Source organism: Zeus faber (genome assembly GCF_960531495.2).
Source record: "Zeus faber genome assembly, chromosome: 12".
Lineage (NCBI taxonomy): Eukaryota > Metazoa > Chordata > Actinopteri > Zeiformes > Zeidae > Zeus > Zeus faber.
The window spans coordinates 29,882,215-29,894,714 of NC_137196.1; the positions used below are offsets into that span (position 1 = coordinate 29,882,215).

Below are 12,500 nucleotides of genomic sequence, written 5' to 3' on the forward strand. Positions count from 1 at the left end.
GCTTCGGACGGCTTCCCGGGAAACACAAACCCGCCGCGGCGGCGCCCTGCGCGCCCGGGTGCCACTGCCGCGCACCGCTGGTGCCGGTGCCCAGCGACAGCCCGCTGTACAACCGGGTCAAGACGGGGCAGATCCTGAACTGTGCCATGCCGTGCCACAACCCCTACTTCACCCCGGAGGAGCGGACCTTCACCGCCTTCTGGATCGGACTCTGGTCCGTGCTGTGCTTCATCTCCACCTTCGCCACCGTGGCCACGTTCCTGATCGACATGGAGAGGTTCAAGTACCCGGAGCGGCCCATCATCTTCCTCTCCGCCTGCTACCTGTTCGTGTCGGTGGGCTACATCGTCCGGCTGGTGTCGGGACACGAGCAGGTGGCCTGCGTCGGGGAGCGCATCCACTACGAGACCACCGGGCCCGCGCTCTGCACCCTGGTCTTCCTCCTCATCTACTTCTTCGGCATGGCCAGCTCCATCTGGTGGGTCATCCTGTCCCTCACCTGGTTCCTGGCCGCGGGCATGAAGTGGGGCAACGAGGCCATAGCGGGCTACTCCCAGTACTTCCACCTGGCCGCCTGGCTCATCCCCAGCATGAAGTCCATCGCGGTCCTGGCTCTGAGCTCCGTGGACGGGGACCCCGTGGCCGGGATCTGCTACGTGGGGAACCAGAACCTGGACAGCCTGCGGGGGTTCGTCCTGGCCCCGCTGGTCATCTACCTGTTCATCGGCACCATGTTCCTCCTGGCCGGGTTCGTGTCCCTGTTCCGGATCAGGAGCGTCATCAAGCAGGGGGGCACCAAGACGGACAAGCTGGAGAGGCTCATGATCCGCATCGGGGTCTTCACGGTGCTGTACACGGTGCCCGCCACCGTCATCGTGGCCTGTTACTTCTACGAGCAGCACAACCGACACGCGTGGGAGGCGACTCGCAGCTGCGCCTGCGGGTCGGAGCGGGACGCGCACGGACCGGACTACGCCGTGTTCATGCTCAAGTACTTCATGTGCCTCCTGGTGGGCATCACGTCCGGGGCCTGGATCTGGTCCGGGAAGACCCTGGAGTCCTGGAGGACGCTGTGCACCCGGTGCTGCTGGGGCAGCAAGGCCGCCGGGGGCTCCACGTACAGCGACGTCAGCACCGGGCTGACCTGGAGGTCCGGCACCGGCAGCTCCGTGTCCTGCCCCAAGCAGATGCCATTGTCTCGGGTCTGAATGGGGGGACGCGGGACGCCAATTGTGTGGGGTGGTCCGCCAGCGTGTTGTTAATTAGCACGTTAATGAGTGCGTAACGCTGCGTGCTGTCCGCGGTGGAACCCCCCGCCACTGCGCGTTCCCCTGACGCGCCTATTTATATAATTATTGGTGTACTGTGTACATGTTGCCTGTACATTCTGTAAATTGAATTTTTTTTTACCAGATTGTAAATATGTATAATTTCCTCTTTGATAGAAGATCTTTATTTTGAGAATAAAACAACTTTTATTGAATTTTACGCGCGTGTCCTGGTGATTCCTGCAGAAACGTTCCCATAGACAGTATTACCGTAGTGTATATAGTATTATATAACAGTATTACCATAGTGTTTATAGTATGATATAACAGTATTACCAGAGTGTAAATTGTATTATACAGCAGTATTACCATAGTGTATATAGTATTATATAACAGTATTACCATAGTGTTTATAGTATGATATAACAGTATTACCAGAGTGTAAATTGTATTATACAGCAGTATTACCATAGTGTATATAGTATTATATAACTGTGTTACCAGAGTGTATATAGTATTATACAGCAATATTACCACAGTGTATATACTATTATACAGCAGTATTACCATCGTGTCTGGGGTGTAGGGTGTGCACCGGCACCTCACCTCCACATCACCTGCACCTCACCTGCATTAAATTCCCTCCTCTCTCCATGGAAAGGCCCCGGGGCCAGTGAGTGATAAGTAGGTCCAACCAGCGGGGTGCAACTCTTTCCAGTGCGTAGAAGTAATTACCCCCCCCCCCTACGCACACACACACACACACACACACACACACACACACACACACGCACTCACGCAGCGTGGGGTCTGTTTGCAGAGAGAGTCTCTGCATCTGCAAGTTGGAGGCTCAGCCTCCCGCACATGTGTCCATCTCTGGAGAGGATCTGCTGCGTACAGCTCAGGGAACACGCCGCGGAGCCCAAAACACACCAGACGTGTTAAAGTGCTCAAGATACTTCTGCTCTGAGGCAGAGCAATAACGCACGTTTTTACAACATATTTCAGTCTGGACTGTGGAGCAAACCTGTTGCTGTGGACTCCACCGTGGTGACGCCAAAAACCATCTTCTGCTGCCACCTGGCGGTCAAAGCAAATCATCATTAAACAATTCATCCGAATGAACACACACAGAAATAAGCATAAAATGTCCTAAAGTTAATTTAATGAATATCTGGCATTAGAAGTCATTCAAATAGTCTTTCATATGAATTTATGATTTTATTCCTTTTTAGTTTTAGTGGAAATGAGGCAGGATCTTTTAGGCCACTCAGCATTTCTGCGCTGAAGACAATCATTTGCTTCGTCAGAGGAGCAACATAAAAATACTTTTGTTTTTTAAACTTTTATTTTATATTTTTTTTAAAGCTAACTTCATGTTTAACCTCAACCCTCCCCTGTTGTAAGTCAACCGAGTCAATTTTCTTAAATAATATTAAGAAAAAAAAGCTGATCAATAAAAATAAAATATGACGAAAAGTAAAATAAAATAAAAATGGCCAAATATACACAAATTGTGGAAAAAAATATTATTTATATATATATATATATACAAATTAAAAAATACTAATAATCACTTAATCCTGTTGATTCCAGTTCTACCTCATGTTCTGCCCTTTGACCCTGACTGTGTGTATCCGTCTGTCTGTCTGTCCCTGTCTCTCTGTATCTATCTATCTGTCAGTATGTCCATCTGTCTGTCCTTCTGTCTGTCTGTCTGTCTTCCTTTCATTTCACACTGCACTGACTGCAGTGGGTGGGGTCGGAGGTCAGAGGTCACGGTGTGTTCCTTCTCGCAGCAGAATATTCTCCTCCACAGAGGAAACGGGGCCAGAGGTCGCACCCGATCCATTTCCACAACGTAAACAGGAAGTCAGCTCGCTGGCACAGGAAGTAGGAGGGGCCACCTGGCCATCTCTCCTCCTCCTCCTCTCCCCTCTTTATCCTACCCCCCTCCTGCTCCTCCTCCTCCTTCTACTCTTCTTCCTCCTCTGTTTTTACTCCTCTCCCCTCTTTTTTCTCCTACCGCCCCTCCCTCTTCTCCTCCTCCTCCTCCTCCTCTCCCTCTCCCCTCTTCTCCTCTTCCTCCTCCTTTTCTCCTGCTCTTCCTCCTCCTCTTCCTCTCTCCCCTCCTTCTCCTCCTTCTCCTCTTCCTCCTTCTCCTCTTCCTCCTCCTCCTCTTAATCCCCTCCCCTCTTCCCCATCCTCCCCCTCCTCCCTCTTCTCCTCCTCCTCTCCCCTTTTCCTCCTCTTCTTCCTCCTCCTTCTCCTCCTCCTCCTCCTCCTCCTCCTCCTCCTTCCTCCTTCTCCTCCTCCTCCTCCTCCTCCTCCTCCTCCTTCCTCCTTCTCCTCCTCCTCCTCCTCTTCCTCCTCCTCCTTCTCCTCCTTCTCCTCCTCCTCCTCCTCCTCCTCCCCCCCCCTCCCCCTCCTCCACCCAGGCCTCATCCTCTCCTCCTTTACCATCTAACCCAGCGTCTCCTCAGAGACTCCCCTCGCAGGTGAAAGGCATGCTGGGTAATCCATGCCTCCTCTGATGTTCTCCTCCACGTCCACTTCTCCGTCAAACTCTTCAGACGTCTCCATCTCCTGCCTCCGTCGCCCCTGAGACGATGCTTTTTACTGCTTCTAGGGTGGAGGAGGGTGGAGGGGAGGATCGATTTAGTACAGTGTGTAGAACAGTTTGTGTAGTAGAGTGTGTGTGTGTGTGTTTCAGTGTGTAGTACAGTGTGTGTGTGCGTGTGTGTATTACAGTGTGTAGTAAAGTATGTATGAGTTACCGTAGTGTAGTAGTACAGTGTTTAGTAGCGTAGTAGTACTGTGTGTTGTACAGTGTGGGTAGTACAGTAGGGTGCAGTGTGTAGTACAGTGTGTAGTCCAGTGTGTAGTACTGTGTGTGTAGTACAGTGTGGTGCAGTGTCTATTTCAGTTTGTAGAATTGTTTGTGTAGTAGAGTGTGGTACAGTGTGTAGTACAGTGTGTAGTCCAGTGTGTAGTACTGTGTGTTTAGTACAGTGTGTTTAGTACTGTGTGTGTAGTACTGTGCATGTAGTACTGTGTGGGTAGTACTGTGTGTGTCGTACAGTGTGTGCAGGACTGTGTGCGTAGTAGAGGTTGTAGTAGTGTGTAGTTCAGAGTGTAGAACAGTGTGTGTAGTACTGTGTGTAGTACTGTGTCTGTAGTACAGTGTAAAGTACAGTGTGTAGTACAGTGTGTAGTAAGGTGTGTATAATGCACACCAACACACCTTTGCTCCACACTGTGAATTCCCATCACTGTCAATAACACAAAACTGCGTCAACAAACACAAAAGTAGTTCCAGTATAAAAATAAAATAAATAAATACAAATTTAATAATAATAATAATAATAATAATAATAATAATAATAATAATAATAATAATAATAGCTGCAGGCAGCAAAACAAGGGTCCAGTTTAGCCGTTCTAGGTAGTTGTTACAGTTTTCCGTGTTCTTTGAAACGCAGCGTTTGCAACTGCTATAAGCCACCGTGATGCTTGTGTTAGTACGACTCAACCCCCAGAGGCTGATATGACACCTGAGCGTGACGGTGCCGAGCCGGCTCCTCGCCACGGGCCGGGCACCGCCCAGGAACACTGGACCTGGCCGGGTCGCACCGACGTGTCGTGATGGAGGGTCACGCCGAGTCTGCCGAGTCCACCGCGAGGTCGGGCTGGTTTATTTAACGTAGATTTGAAATTAATTATGTATAAATAAAAACATTTTTATTTTTCATGTGTTTTTTCACAGGAGTATTTCTCATTCTCATGTTTTCAAACCAATCAACGTGTACTTGATTCATTTGATGTTCCTCTTGTGTCGGTTAGTTTACAGTGTTTTATCAATTACGATTGTTCCTGGATGACACAGTGCGGACACAAAAAAAGGGGACAGTTCCTCCAAAGGTTCTTAGAACTTCCTCCGGTGCGAAAACGCCTTCTGTGACCGATTATAGTTTTTGGGGTTTTGTAAAACGCAGCAGGGGTTACAGTTTTCTGAGTTTCCTTTGAACGCAGCATCCGCTCAAGCTGTCTGTCTTGGTGTTGAACTCCCAAGTGTCTGGATGCAAATAAGTTCAGAGAACGAAACTTGGACTTATTTAACTTCAGATGACGTGACACAAAGTGGCCTGCTCCTGAAACTAATGAAATTACGACACTTTTACACTCATTTCTGCTCCAAATGTACATTGATATTGATCGAACCCAGACGACAAGACGTGTGAAACGTCCCGGTTCTAATAAGACCCCAAACACATCTACAGTCTGTACTGTGGTTGCAGTGTTTCAGATATTTTTAGCCCAAAAAAACACCAAGATTAAAAAAAAAAGAAAAGTCAGAGCAATAACAATAGCCCAGCTGGCTAGACCCCTAATGATAAAAAATAAAAAATAAATCAAAAGAATTAAATAAAGAAATAATTAAATAAATAAATAATAATAATAATAATAATTATTATTATTATTATTAATAATAATAATAATAATAATAATAATAATAATAATAATAATAATAATAATAATAATTATAATGAGCTTTATTGTGCATGGCTCTTTTCATACACAACATCCAACTGTGCAAAAGTGCTTTACAAGAATTTAAATGAATGTTCTATTAATGCTTTACAGTCATTAATTCCATACATTCATAGAAAATAATAATTAAAAATCAAAATCCATTTAATAAAAAAGAAAATATTTTTAGTTTTGGATCATCACGATCATTCCCCAATAAATGATTCTCTATCAATTTTTCTGTGAAATTCACAAACCATTTTTATTTAACTACTCAAATAAACTGTTAGATAATACTCAAATAATTTTCTAAATAAGGTTTTATTTTTATTATTATATGTATATATCAAATACACAGTATACCTCCATATACCATGTGGGCAGAAAATGTCAAGAGAAAATCGAGTATCTGCTGCAGTACCGATCCTCCGCCACTAGACGTCAGTAAAATCAAGATTATTTTCCTACTGCACGCTGCTGGTCCTATTGGTGGTCCGTCTGTCTGTCTGTCTGTCTGTCCGTCTGTCCGTCTGTCCGTCTGTCCGTCTGTCTGTCTGTATGGAGCTACACCCATTTTTCTCACATATGCAAATACAAAATGGAAAGGTGAATTGAAACGTGAAAATCATTGACAATGATGTGATTTATTTAGGATGCTCCAGTTTGAGATCCTCCTGTTCAGTGATGATCAAAGATCCAGCCGATCCGTATGGTTGTTGTTTAATATGTAAAGGGCTGTTCTTGAATTAAATTAATTGATAATTACAATTTCCATTGTGCCCCTAACTCTCTTGGTGTGCCCCCACCCTTTTAAACAGTATCAAAGGAAATGAAGGAACCTGACCTCAACCATTGAAAATCCGAATATAAATTCTTAGGTTTGGATAAAAGAAATAGAATAATATGAGCCCAAATAATAGCCCTGATGAAGTGGTTCTAGTGGGAAAAAGAAGACAATAACTCCTTTCCTGGCGTTATTTTATATAAGCACGGCAGGAGAACAACGCATCAACGCATTTTAATGAGTCGCATATTCCAGAACAAATGACTTTATTTAGCTGCTCTGAAAAAGGAGAAGAGGAAGTCCAGACCACAAGCAGGAAGCGCATTTAATATCCGGGCAAGATATGAATATTCATGAAGTCGGCCTTCTGAACGCGTCCTCATTGGTCGAGCCCAAACAAGCTCACATCACCAGTCAAATTGCACGGGTTGTTCACCAGGTTGTGCTGGGAGTGGCCTTTTAAAATCTTGTTCCGTGTGCCACACCCACCCTCATTATATAAGAGTGAAGTCTGTTTTAACCAACTCGGAAGATAAAAGTTGGGTCACTCTGATCGCTGTGTGTTTGGTTGTGTTGTTGTTGGTTAACCCCGGTGTCAGATGAGCGGCCAATCGCGTTCTCACGTGGGGCGGGTTTCCCCAAATCCCTGCGCCCAGTTCAACAACGTGGACGCTGAAAAACCGCCTTTGGCAAATTCTGAAACCCCTTCGAGTGATGGATAAAAAGATAAGAAGAACGACGTGATCACACCCAACTCCACTCAAATCGACACTGAACCCCCGATGGGTAGCACGCGGCGGGATGAAAGGGACCATGCGGCGGTGCCGGCCGTGCTCTCTGCGGTGATGGGCTTGGACAATGGGATTCCCTCCCCCGCCCTTCACGCTTTGAAGTTCCTCCCCTCCCCCAGTAGAACCCACGACACCAGAAAAGAAAGATGGACTCCCCGAGTATTGGGGGCTGGGCCAGGGATGCCGTAAATCACTGACGTGTCGAAGGGAATGACTCCAGTGCTGCAAATTTAGACGAAAAGGCGGAGCTGAGACTCCGAAATAAATGAGATACCGCGCTCCTTCTTTGAACGCCACCGAGGAATGGGCCACGCCTCGGAGTTAGTCTGGGAAACCTCGCGTTGGCCCCGGGCAGAACTGAGGACTCGCAGATAAACGTCCTTCCAGTGGAGGCTGCACCCTGACACCTTTCTTCTTCTACTCTTCCTCCAAAGTCCCGTCGTTTCCCGCCGGCAACGGGTCCGGTCGCGGCCCCAACACCCCGGTGGGAAAACCCGTCGCCAGTTCCAGTTCCCAGTTCTTCTCCAGGCTTAGGCTTCAATTCCACCCGCCACCAACTCCACCCAGACCCGGTTTCTTAGCTCTGAGTGTCTGAACCCGGCCTTGTTAGGCCGATGTCCGGTGCCTCTGGGCGGGAGGCGCCAGGCTGGACGTAGGAGAGGCGCGACCCGGTCAGGTTGCTCTATTGTCCATGGCCACATACGGGGGAACCGGTGCCCAGCGGGTCGCTCGTACCGGGAACCGCAGCAGGTTGCTGGCGGTTAGCACAGGATCGCGGGCGCCCATCGGATTCCACAGAGATTGTCCACGCTCGCCGAGCGCTTCTTGGCAGCCTTCCGAACATCCTTGTAGCGGTCATCGCACAGTCTGGAGATGGCCTGGGGACAGAAGAAGACCGTTTTTATTCCCAATTTGTGACTTAAACTCCAAGCCTTCAAGGAACCACTTTGAGACGCAGCGATCATTTCTTAACACGATTCGTTGAAGCGCACGTTCCCCGATCGGCTGACGACGTGCTGCTGCTTCAGGGCTGTAGGAAGGGAAGGCAGACGACAAAGAAAACATAGAGCTGAAACAAAGACAGGGAGCCAAAACCGGACCTCTAGTTTCTGGGCCTTTTCCCGGCCCAGCAGCTCCAGGGGGCAGCCCAGGGCGTTGGCCTCGGACAGCGAGCGCAGGTCGAAGTAGTACTTGGCGTAGACGCTGGACGGCACGTTGATGTTGAACTGCAGCAGCTCCAGGAACTGGCGCTCCAGCTCGTTCCTGTTTGAGGGAGGAGACGTGCTGTTAGCCGCCGCCCACGCGCCCTCAAAGGTGAGGCTCGGTTATCGGTCGGTTTCCACTGTGATTCACGCTCTGCATTGTGTTCGGGGAAACAACCAGCCCATTGAAGTCCAGAGATATTGAATTTCGACCCTTTTAGATGAATTGCACCGAATTAAGTTCATTCAATGCAGCTGTTGCGGTGAGTGGATGCACTTCAGGTAAGAGAGCAAAGCTTTCACGCAGACTTCCACTTTGGTGAACTTTGACGACTGGAGTTGCGATATCGACCAAAGAGCAAAGCTGCTTCAAAAGGGACTGAAACGGAGGTTTGATCATATCAGCGGGGTCGCATCATCCTGATCAGTATGATTGCGTGTTGCCCAAATATAAACCAAACCGTATTTCCTCAGATAGTGACCGGGTCTTTATTTCCTTCAGCTGCAGAGGGTACCAGGCCTTTTATTGGAAGCAGGGTTATATTAGAGGCAGGCTTTTTTATCGAATTCCCTCTGGGTAATAATTATATTTGATCATATTTTAGTATGAATTTTCAGTCAAAATTCATTCTGGGTGCCAGGCCACACAAACACATGTATGCTGACAGAAGAGAGAGGTTGTAGCTACCCTAAAAGTCGCACTTCCTGCTTTGGAGCGCTGGAGAGTGAGGTCACTCGGGGCGTGGCATTTGCCCCGAGAAACGATTTGCCACGCAGCAGCAGGAAATGGAGTAAATTAGATACGTCACAATAAAAACACACTGTTTTTATTTGCCTTGTTTGGGGGCGGAGCCCCGCACTGGGCTTAAAAGTGAGTCACGTATAGTGGTCGACCGATTAATCGGATATTTGCACATTTTGAGATAATCAGCATTGGCCCATCCCTGCACTCACTATGTCAATAAACAATAGATGTCTGCAGACTAGTGTTGGCAAAAATATAGATGGATATAGATAGATAGATAGATAGATAGACAGACAGACAGACAGACAGACAGACAGACAGACAGACAGACAGACAGACAGACAGCAATAACTCCTTGAAGATGGTGAGTGCAGAGCCTCCATCAGCGGATTTGAAATAAAACAGCAGGAGGGCTGTTTGGAAATACTTCTCATTTGAGGCAAAACGTAAACCTCACTCAGAGGATTGGGGTGGACGCACCGTGCGTCCGTTCCCATGGCCATTTCCTGTCTTTCTACTCTAGATCTATTTATTTTTTGAGTTTGGGTTCAATAAGGGAAGGTGGCGCAGGCGGAGGGCAGATCACGGGGGGTCCCCACGCGCACCACCACGGGCGTCACGACAGCGCGGTGTAAATACTTCACTTGCAGATATTAAACCCCGCACTCCTGCCACGTCGACTCCCGCTTTCTCAGACATATTTTGGGATGCGAAACCCAGGCGCGGTCCACCCGACGGACGCGCTCTGGAATTGGGTGTGAAGCCGTCGTGAGGGGAGTGTTGCGGGGGCAGGGCGCAGCCACTCACATGTCCTCCACCGTGATGTCCTTGAGGATCTGGCAGTAGTCCACGTTCCACACGGCCTGGTCGTCCCACACCTTGGAGGCCAACAAGATGGCCCCCAGGATGATGCGCTTCCAGTTGCCCGGACCGATGTGGATCTCTGCGTAGGTGAGAAGCCTCTCCAGGTAGACCTGGACCAGGAGGCAGGAGAGGGGGAGGAGCTTAAGACGGCCGCCCCACATTGTCACATATGACGTCATATACGTATCAAAGTGGCAGCCAAAATAAAATCTCCAACAGATGAACAAAGCAGAAGACGCTGTAAACGGCTGAAGGAGCGACGTGGGGACAGGTGTACAACTGATTGTCCAAGACAGCTCCAGCACTAAAATCTGATTTAAAAACTTCTCTCCCCCATTTTATTTTATATTTTTTTATTTACCCAGGCCTTGAAAAATCTAATTTAACATTCCATAACTTTTCCAGGACTTCCAGGCCAGTCAGAAAACTGCCAACAGGGGGTGTATAAGAGTATATTTGGAATTAGGGACGCAAACTCAAAGGAATTTGCTTAATCGATATTTGTTAACCTCAAAAAACAACCGTCGATTCATTGACAACGTAAAAGCTGATGACATCACCAGGCGGCAGCGGCGGCATGGCGCGTGGGGACCTTCCTACGAGATTTTGTGACTTGGCGCGAGGAGCCTTTCCCGTCTCAGTGCGAGTTCAACATTTTAACTTTTTTCCATCCTCCGTGACAGAATGAGCCAGATGTTACGTAGTAGATTAAATCTGGTGCAGATGTGGACAAGGACACGCTAATACAATTACATGACATTAATACAATTCTTATAGATAATAACAGACACAAAATGATTTATTTTAATATGTTTTATTGGAGTCATCACCATAGCAACATACTGCTTGTTTGGTTTTGCCGTCGTACCTCCCCCTCGCTCCTGTTTTTTCTTTCCCTCCCCCTGTACCGTTCAGAAAGTGCAGTTATCCTGTTCCCGTCGACCGTGTTCTCTCTGAACGCAGCATTAGTTGTTGAGCAACAACAAACACATCGTTTCCTCCTCGGCATCGAGAAGCTCCCGTTTTCTACGCGCAGCCATGTTTGTGGTTCATCTGTCTTCTGGAAGCCTCCGTCTATGTCGACTGCTACTACTACGTCCTACTCCACCTTTAATCGACCGCCCCCTGCCCCAATACTTCCTGGCTGAGTATTTTTATTCTCCAAACACCCTGCACCCTAAAGACTCCCGTTGGTACAATTACAACAAGATCCCACACCGTTCAGTTCTTGTCGATAAGACAAAATATTAATCGAGCAATTAATCGATAGTTGATTAATTGTTCCCTTTGATTGATTGCTCCCTAATCGGAATGAAAAGGTTATTTTACTAAATTATTGAATAGTTCAAGTTTTTCCTTTATAAAAAACCATATAGGACAACTTTTCAAAGTATTTCAGTGATTAAAGAACATGATCAATTGAGAGGCGTTACGGGGGCCCGGGTGGCGACCGCTATCGGTTCGGGAATGGTTTTGTAGCTGTATCGGTAACAAGCTTTGATGGATGCCCAGCCCGAGCGCTGATCTGGCTGAGCCGCTGTTAATTGGTGTCGACTGGACGGCGGCGCGTATGAAGCCTCACCAGCGTGACGATGGCGCACTCGGCGGTGAGCTGAGCGGCGCTGAACAGCGTGCGGATGAAACGGTAGATCTGCTTCTGCTCCGGATCGTGCCGGTCGTAGTCCGACGGAACCTCCGACTTCTGGGTGGAGGGGATGGAAGGGCGGAGAAGGTGTAGAGGGGGGAGGAGAGGAGGGGAGAATCAGAACACGGGAAGGAGGAATGTAAAGGACGGGCGGAGGATTTGAAGACGGAAGACTTCGGGGGAAGAAGTGAAGAAGGGAAAAGGGAGTCACGGTGAAGTGGGCTTCACACCGAATCCGTAAACACAGCTGACAGCCGGACCCCCCGGCGGCCGGTGGATGAACTGCGTCCGGGTTTCGAATCCCATAATATGAAAATAGGAAAGCTTGTTTTCTTCAGGACAACAGAGTAGTTTAGTGGTTTGCTGAGCCGGACATTTGCTAAGTTCCATAGAACTCCCTTTATAAAGAGTTTGAAGTGCCCAAACCAACTTTTTGAGTGAGCCCATACGTCATTATTTTATATTTGTGACGTATTTACTTAGGTTTAAGTCCAGTTCCAATAAAAAACTTGTCGTAACTTATTTCTAAGGAGGCGGGGCTTGGTTGAGAGGGGCAGGGATTGGTCAAGAGGGGCGTGGCCTATCAGGGTACGTCACAGCTTTTCGCTGCAGAATCTGAGTCTCCATAGGAATGAACAGACTTCCGTTTAGCTGTTGTCGTTTGTCGGATT

General features: G+C 47.9%; 2 protein-coding genes across 2 annotated transcripts in view; one reads left to right on the top strand and one right to left on the bottom strand.

The window, feature by feature from the left end:
• The window catches only part of LOC307237899 (frizzled-8-like), a 2,108-nt gene extending 644 nt beyond the window's left edge, over positions 1–1,464 (top strand). The window contains exon 1 of the mRNA XM_080010697.1: positions 1–1,464. This exon is cut by the window's left edge and continues 644 nt beyond it. Coding sequence (XP_079866823.1) covers positions 1–1,208 — 1,208 coding nt within the window. The 3' untranslated portion in view covers positions 1,209–1,464.
• Positions 1,465–8,134: 6,670 nt separating this feature from the next.
• LOC307237755 (cyclin-Y-like) overlaps positions 8,135–12,500 on the bottom strand; it is a gene marked incomplete at both ends in the record, with an annotated part of 16,131 nt that continues 11,765 nt past the window's right edge. Inside the window, 4 exons of the mRNA XM_080010519.1 lie at positions 8,135–8,251; positions 8,474–8,636; positions 10,128–10,294; positions 11,767–11,886. Coding sequence (XP_079866645.1) covers positions 8,135–8,251; positions 8,474–8,636; positions 10,128–10,294; positions 11,767–11,886 — 567 coding nt within the window. The remainder of the gene's footprint in view (positions 8,252–8,473; positions 8,637–10,127; positions 10,295–11,766; positions 11,887–12,500) is intronic.